At 40.1% G+C, this 13,470-nt stretch overlaps 1 protein-coding gene across 1 annotated transcript in view; it reads left to right on the forward strand.

Annotated features, from left to right (window-relative positions):
• SERPINI1 (serpin family I member 1) overlaps positions 1–13,470 on the forward strand; it is a 229,498-nt gene that overhangs the window by 81,466 nt on the left and 134,562 nt on the right. Inside the window, exons 3-4 of the mRNA XM_053710113.1 lie at positions 3,269–3,499; positions 6,207–6,401. Of these exons, the coding sequence (XP_053566088.1) occupies positions 3,269–3,499; positions 6,207–6,401 (426 nt within the window). The remainder of the gene's footprint in view (positions 1–3,268; positions 3,500–6,206; positions 6,402–13,470) is intronic.

The raw sequence follows: 13,470 nt of genomic DNA on the forward strand, positions 1-13,470 counted from the left end.
ACGTAGTCCCTTTTGCCCGAATTCATCTCAGACCACTGCAACTGTGCATGCTCAAGCAGTGGAATGGGGATTACGCAGATTTATCTCCTCAAATACAAATGGACCAGAAAACCAGAGACTCTCTTCTCTGGTGGTTGTCTCAAGATCACCTGTCTCAGGGAATGAGTTTCCGCAGACCGGAGTGGATCATTGTCACGACCGATGCGGTCAGGGTCTATGGTCTCTGGAAGAATCTCTTCTCCCGATAAACATTTTGGAGCTGAGCGCGATATTCAACACGCTCCAAGCATGGCCTCAACTAGCGGAGTCCAAATTCATCAGATTTCAGTCGGACAACATCACGACTGTAGCGTACATCAATCATCAGGGAGGAACAAAGAGTTCCCTAGCGATGAAGGAAGTATCCCAGATCATCAAATGGGCGGAGGATCACTCCTGCCATCTATCTGCAATTCACATCCCAGGGGTAGACAACTGGGAGGCGGATTTTCTAAGTCGTCAGACTTTTCATCCGGAGGAGTGGGAACTCCACCCAGAGGTTTTTGTTCAGCTGACCCAGCTATGGGGCATTCCAGAATTGGATCTGATGGCGTCCCGTCAGAACACCAAACTTCCCCTTTACGGATCCAGATCCAGGGATCCCAAGGCGGCATTGATAGATGCTTTAATAGCGCCTTGGTCATTCAGTCTAGCTTATGTCTTTCCACCGTTTCTTCTTCTCCCTCGGCTAATAGCCAGAATCAAACAGGAGAAGGCTTCGGTAATTCTGATAGCGCCTGTGTGGCCACGCAGGACTTGGTATGCAGACCTAGTGGACATGTCATCGGTCCCACCATGGAAACTGCCATCAAGGCAGGATCTTCTAATTCAAGGTCCTTTCAAGCATCCAAATCTAGTTTCTCTGCAACTGACTGCTTGGAGATTGAACGCTTAATCCTAGCTAAGGGTGGTTTTTCTGAATCAGTTATAGACACTCTGATACAGGCCAGAAAGCCTGTCAACAGGAAAATTTACCATAAGATATGGCGGAAATATCTTGGTTGGTGTGAATCCAAGGGTTACTCGTGGAGTAAGGTTAGGATTCCAAGGATACTGGCTTTTCTCCAAGAAGGATTGGAGAAAGGTCTGTCAGCTAGTTCCTTAAAATTACAGATATCTGCTCTGTCTATTCTGTTACATAAGCGCCTGGCAGCTATACCACAGGCCCTAGTTAGAATCAAGCCTGTTTACAAGCCTGTGGCTGCTCCTTGGAGTCTAAATTTAGTTCTTTCAGTTCTTCAAGGGGTTCCCTTTGAACCTTTACATTCCATAGATATTAAGTTATTATCATGGAAAGTTTTGTTTTTAGTAGCCATTTCTTCTGCTCGAAGAGTTTCTGAATTGTCTGCTCTGCAGTGTGATTCACCCTATCTGGTGTTCCATGCAGATAAGGTTGTTTTGCGTACCAAACCTGGTTTTCTTCCAAAAGTGGTTTCTAATAAGAATATTAACCAGGAAATTATTGTTCCTTCTCTGTGTCCTAATCCAGTTTCTAGGAAGGAACGACTTTTACACAATCTTGACGTGGTTCGTGCTTTAAAATTTTATTTAAAAGCGACTAAAGATTTCAGACAAACATCATCCTTGTTTGTCGTCTACTCTGGTAAGAGGAGAGGTCAGAAAGCGACTGCTACCTCTCTTTCCTTTTGGCTGAAAAGCATCATCCGATTGGCTTATGAGACTGCTGGACAGCAGCCTCCCGATCGAATTACAGCTCATTCCACCAGAGCTGTGGCTTCCACATAGGCTTTTAAGAATGAGGCTTCTGTTGAACAGATTTGTAAGGCAGCGACTTGGTCTTCACTGCATACATTCGCCAAATTTTACAAATTCGATACTTTTGCTTCTTCGGAGGCTATTTTTGGGAGAAAGGTTTTGCAAGCAGTGGTGCCTTCCGTTTAGGTTACCTGACTTGTTCCCTCCCTTCATCCGTGTCCTATTGCTTTGGTATTGGTATCCCACAAGTAAGGATGAATCCGTGGACTGAATACACCTAGTAAGAGAAAACAGAATTCATGCTTACCTGATAAATTTCTTTCTCTTACGGTGTATTCAGTCCACGGCCCGCCCTGACATTTAAGTCGGGTTCAAATTTAATTTAAAATAACTACAGTCACCACTGCACCCTATGGTTCTCCTTTTTCTCCTAACCGTCGGTCGAATGACTGGGGGGGGCGGAGCCTGAGGGGAGCTATATGGACAGTTTTGCTGTGTGCTTTCTTTGCCACTTCCTGTAGGGATTGAGAATATCCCACAAGTAAGGATGAATCCGTGGACTGAATACACTGTAAGAGAAAGAAATTTATCAGGTAAGCATAAATTCTGTTTTTGGACAATCCACCAGTTTATTTATACATTTTTCAGGAAAGCTTAAATTCCAGAAGGCATCAGCTAATTCTTTTAGTTTTTTTGTTTAAAGAGTTTGATTAATAAAGCCTACTTGGAGTAAGTTTAGTTTGCACCTCATTTACCCTGCTTTGTATGTTCTACTTTTCTGTTATTCTCCTCAGCTATGTTATATGTTTTAGACTGAGAGGTACAGGGAAGTTGGAGGGACTAAAAGCTCTTGGTTTGTTAGGTATCTTTGCCTCCTCCTGGTGAACAGGTGTTAAATCCCAAACATGTAGACTCTAACCCCCATGAAAGAGAAATGTATCGGGTAAGCATACATTTTTTTGTTGTTGTTTTTTTAATGAAATTAACATTCTATTTATAAATCTTAAATTACACACATATTTAAGAGGCACATGCTACTACTGAGCATGTGGAAGAGTTTGCAGTGTATACATTAGTGTATGATTTGCTGATGGCTGTCACGTGGTAGAGGTGGCCAGAAAATTAAAGGAAATTTTGAAATTTGTTATAATTTTTTTTTACTGTTCATTTAACATTAAGACTAAGTGCTTGTTGTATTGTCTTTTTACTATGCATGTTTTGTTTATGCAATACTACTATATTTAATGATCCTTTAAAAACTTATATCTATGTAAGCATTAGCTTAGAGAGATTGCTTGTTAAAAAATAAATGGCTGAATCCATATATTTAACTATAATTGCCATTATTGACCATTTAAATACCTTATTTTTGTTTCTGCTGTTTGTGTCTCCTATGAGTATATTCTGTCCTTGTGAAGTTCTGATGTTTTATTTAGATTGCATATAATCTTCAAGAAATGTATTGTTGATGCCTGTAACAATCTCCAATTCTATTTTTTATTTCTATTACAAGGTGAAGAATTCTCCCTGTTAAAGGATCTTTCCAACATGATGACAGCACAAGAAAGGCATTATGTTCTGAGCACCGCTAACTCCCTCTATTTACAAAATGGATTTCATATCAGTGACAAGTTCATCCAGTTAATGAAAAAATACTTCAAGGCAGAGGTAGAAAATGTAGACTTCAGCCAAGGTTCATCAGTAGCAAATCACATCAATACGTGGGTGGAAAATCACACTAATAGTACGTTATCACCTTCAGTCTTCAGTGTTTTTTAAACAGATGTTGCCAGACTATCTACAGTTTGTTTTGTGTATCCAGGTATCAGAATGATCCTGTAGAGTTAATGAGTGTTAATGCTATTCTGTCCTATATGTGTAGGCAGACTGTTACATCAGCCACCCACCTTGCATTGTGATAAGGAAAGTGCAGGGGAGTATATTGACCAACTAGGCCTATGCTTAAGATTTTACCATGCAAACATTTGTATTTAAAAAAAAAAAAAATCTAAATTAATCAAATGTACCTGGGTGTCTAGTGGCCAATGCGCTGCGACTCTGTGTCTCTGGCCTTCTTGGTAAACCCCCCCCCCCCCTTTCTTTCTTATCTTAAACTCTTGATTATTTTTTCTGTTCTTACTCTCATTCTCCCTTCCTTTCTTTATCTTTTAAAGGGACATGAAATACAAAATTAGTTATTTCATGAGTCGGAGAGAGTGTGTACTTTTAAGCAACTTTTCAATTTCCTTCTATTATCTAATTTGGCTGCATATACATGCCTCATGTTAATGCTCCTCCATGTATATTGCTGTTTCTTTAACAAAGGATTCAAAGAGAATTAAGCTTATCGAATAATAGAAGTAAATTGGAAAGTTGTTAAAAATTGTGTTCTTTGTTTTAATTATGAAAGAGAAAAAATTGCGTTTAGTGTCCTTTTAATTTCTCTAGCGCTCTCTATATCTCTATATCTATAACTTTATTAGCATGACAGATTACATATATCAGCCAAAGCATGTTATTTAGGAAAAAGGGATCCTATGAAGACAGTTGGAAGATTGCAGTCTTTGTAATGAGGAGATAAATTGCATGATTATTTATTTAGTCTCTCTCTGTTTGTGGAATGTTTCAACGTAGGCAGCTGACCATTGTGCTATTTTCTCCAAGGAGGATTTTTTTTCTCATGCTCATCAATAAAGTTGAAAGTGGGTATCACAGCCGAAAGGGAACACTAAGTCATTTTCCCTTATGTTGATGTATTTAGGGCATTGGAGCAAGAAGTAAGGCTCTTCTTCTATTACTCCGTGGTCACATTGTTGGCACACTCTGCTTTCTTTAGGTTGCCCTGTTTTCTGTACCTGCCAGTATCCATTTGTAGATTGTGTGTACTTAATCTATACTGGCACATAATTTGTCTCTGGGGTTTTTACAGTTGCAAGGTAAGATGCCAGTGTATATTCCCTTTGTAAGCAGTAGTAAGTTCATAATCTCTGTCTCTTTCCTATTTCTTGTATCTCCTTAACAAATAGAACCCTGGGTAGTGAAAGCTAAAATTTGCCTTTATAATGTTTAAGGGACCTCACAGTACTGTTGAGACCCCTTTTTATATAATCTCGTCAAAGAGTAGAGATTTAGAACAGACCTTTTTTTCTCTCTTATTCTATCTCTCTTGGTTTCCATTTTTTTTTTTTTAATATGTTCTACCAGCCAACTCTGTAGGAATTAATTGATTCAATTGCACTATAGTTAGGATTAGTTTTATTTCAAACCCTTGAAAGGGACTTTAAAGGGACATTATACACTCATTTTTTCTTTGCATAAATGTTTTGTAGATGATCTATTTATATAGCCCATAAAGTTTTTTTTAAAAATAAATGTATAATTGTGTTTATTTTTAAATAACATTGCTCTGATTTTTAGACTCCTAACCAAGCCCCAAAGTTTTATGTGAATACTGTCAGCTACCTTCTCCAGCTTACTCCTTTTTGTGTAAAGGGTCTTTTCATATGCAAAAGAAGGGGGAGGGGGGGGTGTCTTATTTCCCACTTGCAGTGGGCTTTCCAACTACCTTTTCAACAGAGCCAAACTGACAGCTTCTAAGTAAGTTTTTAAACAGTTTTATACTGGATTTTTATATCGGTATCTGTGCATCTTATTCTTTATAGTAGTGTCTATTAAATGCAGTTATATGAAAATGAGTGTATACTGTCCCTTTAACTGCCTAATGATGTGCTTGTATGACTGATACGATTACCCAGTTACAGTGTAAGAAGCAATGTTTAGTGTTTCAGGGTATAGATTGTTAAAACTTTCTTATATATTGTATGTGAGAACACAATATGGAGGACTGTTAATTGATAGTCTCCTTGGTTAGTGTAGTAAGCTTATTGGTCAATTTTTCGGAATAGCTCTTTTTTTTACAGTTTTATTCTTCAATTGTCATTATCCTTGTTATAGTTCTGGACACCAACTGGTACTTTTTCCTTTTGTTTGTTTTAAAATGAGTAGATTTGTGCTACTTTACACTTGTGTAAATGTCTTGAATATTATGATATATTATTTCAATAAAGAAAAATGGGGGGGGGGGTTATATGCTTATTTTGCCCCCCATTATGTTAAGAGAGGCTGGAAAAGAAAAACATTTGGAAAGATACAGAACTCTGACCCTGCCACATGCTACACAGTGAGTGGGTGTTTAATCAGTGCACAATCTCATTTATAATTTGCCACAGCAAAATAATGTAAAATTTTCAAAACAAGAATTGTTTTTTTTTTTTTTTTTTTTTTTTTTTTTATACATCTATAAATGCATTTAGTATGCCGAACTTTTGCAGTGTGCAGTTGCTGATATGACTAATATTCCTTAGTATATAGTATAAATATCTTATTGAAAACTTTATGAATTATAAACATAAACACCTGAATTTCTCTTTATTCTTTCTTTGATTTAACAGGCCGCATTCATGATCTTTTTTCTGCCGAAGATTTCACAAAGTTAACCAAATTAGTTCTGGTCAACGCCATATATTTTAAAGGCAACTGGAAGTCACAGTTCAGACCTGAAAATACCAGGACCTTTTCCTTTACAAAAGACGACGAGAGCGAAGTACAAGTTCCAATGATGTATCAAAAGGGCGAGTTTTACTACGGTAAATATATATCAACACATGTTCTTTCAAGAGAGGAAAGCTCTGTTTTAAATTATAAATCTGCAGTTTGGAAATGTTACATCTTGAAACTCTGCTTTATACATAATAGGTTGTTCAGTGTTGCATAGCAAACAGCTGCTAAGTAAGGAGCAGCTGGTTTTCTGCACAAATGAAGTGAGAACACATATTTTAGCAAGGCACTAAAATTTTAAATATATTTTGTAGAGAGATGAGTATTTGATTAGCTTTTTGTTGCATTTGATCATGGTTTGCTTTCCTGTTGTCTAGGTGCACATTCATATTATCAGGTGCGTCGGACACTAGTAGATAATTCACCTGTTTCTGACCTGAATGCTATAACGGCGTCTGTAAGCACTGCAAAGCCAGAGAGAACATTAAGCCACCGGCATGTTCTCTTTCTGTAGAGGGCGGAAATACAATTATCTGTAGAGTGGAAAATGCTGCAGAACACCAGTCTGAGATAAGCACGGTGGATTATAAATCAGATTAACAGTTTTATGAAATAAAAAAAACTAGATGTAAATGGAGATAACGGTCAAAACACCAGCGGCTGTGTGTACATGACTAGTGTTGTCTCTGTAGAAAGAGATTATGGAGATCTTTTTTTTTTTCTTCTTTACTAAACTCTGTGGGCACTTTCTTACTAGACCAGCGGCAGTCAGTGTGTGTGTGTTTTTTAATATATATACTATATGACCTTCTTTTGAGCTACAAATCATTTATATGTAGGTGGTATATGATCAAATAATTTCTAAATAAAGCAAAGCACGAACAGCAACTATGTGTTTCTTCAAACATTCATACTAATAGAAGTGATATGTTGCCTTTAAGTCTATTCCTTTTTGTTTCACCTGAAAGGGAGTATTGTCCTTCTTCTCCGAATAAAGTAATGGTTTTATGTTGCGCATGCAGAAGCATATCACTGCTGGCCAATAGAGCTGAAAGTTTAACTTGGCCAATGAACATTACTGGAAATGGCACATCTTTTACTGCCATAATAGTTTAAGCTTTAATCTAACTTGTTTTTGTTTTTTTAGCAAACAAAAAATATTTTTCATCATTTTTTAAATGCTACACTTTCATATAAATGATTTGAAAATTGTACCTTTTAAGGGTCATGCCACTAATTTTTATGTCATCTTTTTCATTGCTCTCCTATCACACTACTGTGTCTGGTAAATCAGATCTCAATAAGGTCTCAATGACCAGGATTGTTCCTTTTTTAAAAGGAATATAAAACAGCCTAAAGTAAACTTTTAACGCATGCTGAATAGCGCATATTGCAAGTTGAAAGTAAATTGTTTGCGTGGGAGTGAAAGCCGTCGCATACTAACTTTAGGGCTTCAGATATTGCAACTGCTCTAACATCTCTCCATAGACTTCAATGGAGAGTGCAAACAGGAAAAAAAAACACTTATCACTCGCACACTAACCCAACACGCATTAGACCAACTGCGCTAACCTGAAGGTAGTAATTCATATTTTATATTCTTCACAAAGAACATTTCCCCCTATATTAAGAACATTGGAATGTAAAATATCTACAGTACATGCAACACATTATTAAATATTTATTAAAAATTATTTTCTTCCTAAATGGAAAGAGTTCACAGCTGCATTCATTACTTTTAGGAAATAAGAACCTGGCCACCATGCGGAGGCAAAGGCACCCCAGCCAAAGGCTTAAATACTCCTCCCACTTCCCTCATCCTCCAGTCATTCTTTGCCTTTCGTTCCAGGAGGTTGGCAGAGAGGTGTCAGAATTTTGTTTTGTCTCTTATGGAGGGTAGTACTCTGACATAGGACGGGAGTTTTAAGTAAATCAGTCTCTCAGTGAGGCCTGGATGAAAGTTAGTCCGGAGATGAAGAGTCTTTCTGCGAAACCATCCTGACTCATATTAACAGCTCCACAAGCAATTAGCGTTGTCTAACTTCGCTTCACTGCCTGCTTTCTTCTCTCAAGTCCATGGTGGAGGCGCTGCTACTATTCATCACACTTGAAGGGCCATGTTCCTGTTCCACGGCGTAGATTCCGGTAAGATTGTTTCATTTTACTTCATCAGAATGTACTGTAACTTATTTGTTTTCCTGTAAGGAACTATCTTGCGGGACTTGTTAAGTATATTTATAGGGCCTCAGTGAAGCTCCTTTGGTATCTTGGAATCGAGGGTTAATATCTCCCGAGCTAATCACTCTAAAAGGATCCGTATAGCTGTGAGGATTGTGTCAGTCCTTGTTCAGCATTCAATATGGTGACCGGGTCAGTGGAGTACCACTGCGTCACTTTCTTGGCTCCGATTTTCCTCGGGGCCTAGAGTTTCCTTTCTCTCTTGGGAGGATTGGGGGCTTAGTGCCTCCTTACCGCTGTTTTGAGCGGTTTGGCCTTTTGAGGCTCTGGAATTGTCCTTGGACTTGTTCCTGCTGTGTTTCTCTTCTTGAGACCGTTTGGACTTCGTCCGTTCCTCGGGTTCCTTTGGGAGACCGGTTCCCTTCGGGAGTTGGTTCCTTTGTAGGGACATGGGCAGTGTGGTCTCCTTGAGCTCTGTTTAGGGTTTCTTCCCGGAGCTGGGGGATGATGTCCGTCTCCTCTGGTTGTTTCTTTTGGGGGGGTTGATGTGGAGACTAGCCTTTGTTTGAGTCACTTGGTCTTCGAGGTATCCCCTTGTTATTGGTCGTAGTGTGGCTATTGCGCTAGGGCTCTGGTGACCTTGTTACAGTCTTTGTTTCCTTAGCTCCTTGGAGCGTTGGACTCTTGCAAGGGATGGTCTCGTCTTCTGGTCAGGACTTGCAAATTTTTCTTATCCATTTTACTTTGGACATTGTATGGTATCAGATGGGGGATTTCAGTTTCTGGATTCTTGTTTATTTTTGGGCTCGGACCTCTCCTCGCTCTGGTTTTTCCGGTGGCTAAGGTTTTTATCATTGTTTCCTTTGTGGATCCCGTTGCAGGTTGTACCGGACTGTTTGGATCTAGTGCTGGTCTGGGGTTCCCCAGTGCCAGGAAACTTGGGCGGTGTCCATTTGGTTGGGCTAGTTGAACTGGTTCAGTTGACCAGTTTTTTTTCTTGGTGCCGATGTCCCCTGGGCTTGCCTTTTCCCTTGGTCGCTTTCTCTTGGTCAGCTTGCTGAAGGAGTGTGATGGCTTCGCTGCTCTGCAAGCAAAGGGGTTAGCTGTGGAACTACTGTAGCTATGGCACCTTGATCTGTGTGCTAGCCAGTTAAATTCTTCAGGGGATTCATTCCAGGTCAGGGTGTTGGAGAATTGTTCTCTTGGTTCAGCCTATGGCTGTGTCCTGGGGGCAGGTGATCTGTCCTTCTTCCAGCCCGCTTGCTGGCCCCCTTCATCTTGGGGGGGCTTATATCCTTTCAGAAGTGGGGTCCCTTTCTTAAGGCTTCTCCTTGCTTCAGGAGGTTTGGACTGACGGGTTAACCTATTTCGGAGAGAGGTACGCTCTCTGGGTTGTTCTGTCCATTTGGAGCGTTGCTTGCTTCGCCTTGAGTCTGTTGGACATTTAGCTAGATCTCTAGGTCTACGGCCTTGTCGACGGTCTCCATGTGGTATTTCGGGTTTGCACCCAAGCCTTATTGTAATAGCTGTGCCATTTTTTCTGCTCGTTGTTTGATCCTGGGGTTTTTCTGGTCCCCTGGTTTCAGATCTGCCGATCTTTGGGCTGGTCCTGCTGGAGGTAGGTTCTGAGATCCATTGTTCTATCAGATCTTGGGGGCGCATTGGTCCTCGTTGAGGTTCTGGGATCTCCTTTTATTTGAGACCTATGTGTAGGTCTGGCGGTTTCGGTTGCCTATAGTGTGCCTTCTGCAGTGGAGGCTTAGCACTTTACTTTTTGGTAGTCGCTTCTAGCAAGTATTTCTTGTGTGTCATCCTGAGGATGGCTGCATGTTCTTGACTCTATGTAATTTTGCTTGAATTCCTCAGGGTTCTGAGTTCGGATGATGTTTTGGTCTCCATTTTCAGTTGTTCCTAGGCGCTGGTTGACTGCCTGGCAAGTGAAGGGTTTCTCTTTGAAACCAGCTACAGCTGTTTGCGCTTTGACCAGGTGCTAGCTAGCCGTTCCAATCCTTGCAGGATGTTGGTAGAACTTTTTATCTGTTCTGCTATCTTGTGTTTTCTATTTCGATTGGGTGTTGCCTCCTCTTGTTGTCAGGATTCCCTAGTAAAGGGTGTGTGGTGGGGACCAACTGTTGGGCGACGGTGTCTCTTGGTGGACTGTTGGCTCAGTTGTGTCTGGGGTTGCAGTCCTTGGGGTCTTTTCCATTTTTGTTTTCCCGGCTTCGGACAAAGCAGGGTTTTTTGTTGTTTATTGGTTTCAGGCCTCCACTGCATGGGCCGCCTATTGTACCCTTCCGTTTTGGCATTCAGTGTCCTCTATAGCTTGGGTATTGTTTTCCCAAAAGTAATGAATGCAGCTGTGGACTCTTTCCCTTTAGGAAGAAAAACATAAATTATGCTTACCTGATCATTTTCTTTTCTAACGATGTAGAGTCCACAGCTCCCCGCCCGTCTTTTTTTTTATGTGGGGTGTCTTTGTTTTTTATTCTTCTACTGTTCCTTGTTCCTTGGCAGAATAACTGGGAATGAGGGAAGTGGAAGGAGTATTTAAGTCTTTGGTGGGTTGTCTTTGCCTCCTCCTGGTGGCCAGGTTTTATTTCCCAAAATTAATGAATGCAGCTGTGGACTCTTTCCATCTGAAGAAAAGAAAATTATCAGGTAAGCATAATTTATGTTTTCTATTGTTTTAAGGAACTTCACTGCAAAGATCTCCAGTGTATGTATTTATATGTGTGTGTGTGTATATGTGTGTGTGTGTGTATGTATGTATGTATATATATATATATATATATATATATATATATATATATATATATATATATATATATATATATATATATATATATATATATATATATATATATATATATAAATAATTATATATAATATGTATGTGTGTGTATACAGTGGAGCAAAAAAGTATTTAGTCAGCCATAAATTGTGCAAGTTCTACCACTTAAGAAGATGAGAGAGGCCTGTAATTTTCATCATAGGTATACCTCAACTATGAGAGACAAAATGTGGCAACAAATCCAGACAATCAAATTGTCTGATTTGGAAAGAATTTATTTGCATATTATGGTGGAAAATAAGTATTTGGTCAACTACAAACAAACAAGATTTCTGGCTCTCACAGACCTGTATCTTCTTTAAGATGCTCCTCTGTCCTCCACTCATTACCTGTATTAATGGCACCTGTTTGAACTTGTTATCAGTATAAAAGACACCTGTCCACAACCTCAAACAGTCACACTCCAAACTCCACTATGGTGAAGACCAAAGAGCTGTCGAAGGACACCAGAAACAAAATTGTAGACCTGCACCAGGCTGTGAAGACGGAATCTGCAATAGGCAAGCAGCTTGGTGTGAATAAATCAACTGTGGGAGCAATAATTAGAAAATAGAAGACATACAAGACCACTGATAATCTGGGGCTCCACGCAAGTTCTCACCCAGTGGGGTCAAAATGATCACAAGAACGGTGAGCAAACATCCCAGAACCACACGGGGGGACCTAGTGAATGACCTGCAGAGAGCTGGGACCAACGTAACAAAGGCTACCATCAGTAACACACTACGCCGCCAGGGACTCAGATCCTGCAGTGCCAGACGTGTCCCCCTGCTTAAGCCAGTACATGTCCGGGCCCGTCTGAAGTATGCTAGAGAGCATTTGGATGATCCAGAAGCGGATTGGGAGAATGTCATATGGCCAGATGAAATCAAAGTAGAACTGTTTGGTAGAAACACAACTCGTGTTTGGAGGAGAGAGAATGCTGCGTTGCAACCAAAGAACACCATACCTACTGTGAAGCATGGGGGTGGAATTATCATGGAATTATCATGCTTTAGGGCTGTTTCTCTGCAAAGGGAACAGGACTACTGATCCGTGTACATGAAAGAATGAATGGGGCCGTGTATTGTGAGATTTTGAGTGCAAACCTCCTTCCATCAGCAAGGGCATTGAAGATGAAACGTGGCTGGGTCTTTCAGCATGACAATGATCCCAAACAACGAACAAGAGAACAGAAGCACCTGATACTGGCCGTTGATAATTAGAAGTGAATTTAATTCAAAGAACAGGGTATAACATTACAAAATACAAAGTAAACACAGGGCTCATGGCCCTAGTAAAAACAATACAGAGGGGGTGAAAAATAATAAACGAGCTAGTGACAAAACAGCGGCTAACGCGTTTCGGCGTGAGCCTTACTCATAGCCTCTTAAAACACAAATGAAATCTAGAAGATTAAAAAACCTAGCTCCTCATCTGATTGGTTGGCGGGACACACACCCTGCAACTAATTATCCAATCAAAGACTGTTAAACTGACTGTGTATACACACACATACACACCCACCCCCACCCCCTATGAATGCACTGTATTAGATCGACACTAATCACTAATAGTGATGGTAATCATTATTATTATTATGCTAGTCTTCATCACTGAATAATCCAGACCAGTATTAATGAACCGGAAAAAACTGGCCGGTTTACACAACGTACCAAGACGCTGGTCGGATAGTGCCAAAATTCAGCCCTGCCGTGCCGGAGATTCTCCGCTCCATTCACTGATGCAGTCCGAATCCAGAGCTCAGAGTGGGAGTGAACACACGATCTGAGCAATTCTGATAGGGTCGCGCCTTAGAGCTTAGCCAGTGATATCACTGAAACCCGCCTACACGCCATACGTCAGCACGGAAAGTAAACAAAGTAAGTGCAATAAACACAATCACAAGACAATTTTGGAGGGGCGAGAAGAGAGGGATAAGAATACCGAACTACGGACACAACAAAAACAATCTAGACTTACAACCAAACCAAGGAAGTGTGTTTATGGTCAATTACCCTTTAATCTGCATTCCACAACAATCCGATTCAAAGTGGGCAAATCTGTGGACCAAGTACGGTCCAAAATACACGAATCATATACAGAAATGAAAATGCAAATAAGAGAAGGGTAAGAACATAGAATAATGA

Source organism: Bombina bombina, chromosome 4, assembly GCF_027579735.1.
Source record: "Bombina bombina isolate aBomBom1 chromosome 4, aBomBom1.pri, whole genome shotgun sequence".
NCBI lineage: Eukaryota > Metazoa > Chordata > Amphibia > Anura > Bombinatoridae > Bombina > Bombina bombina.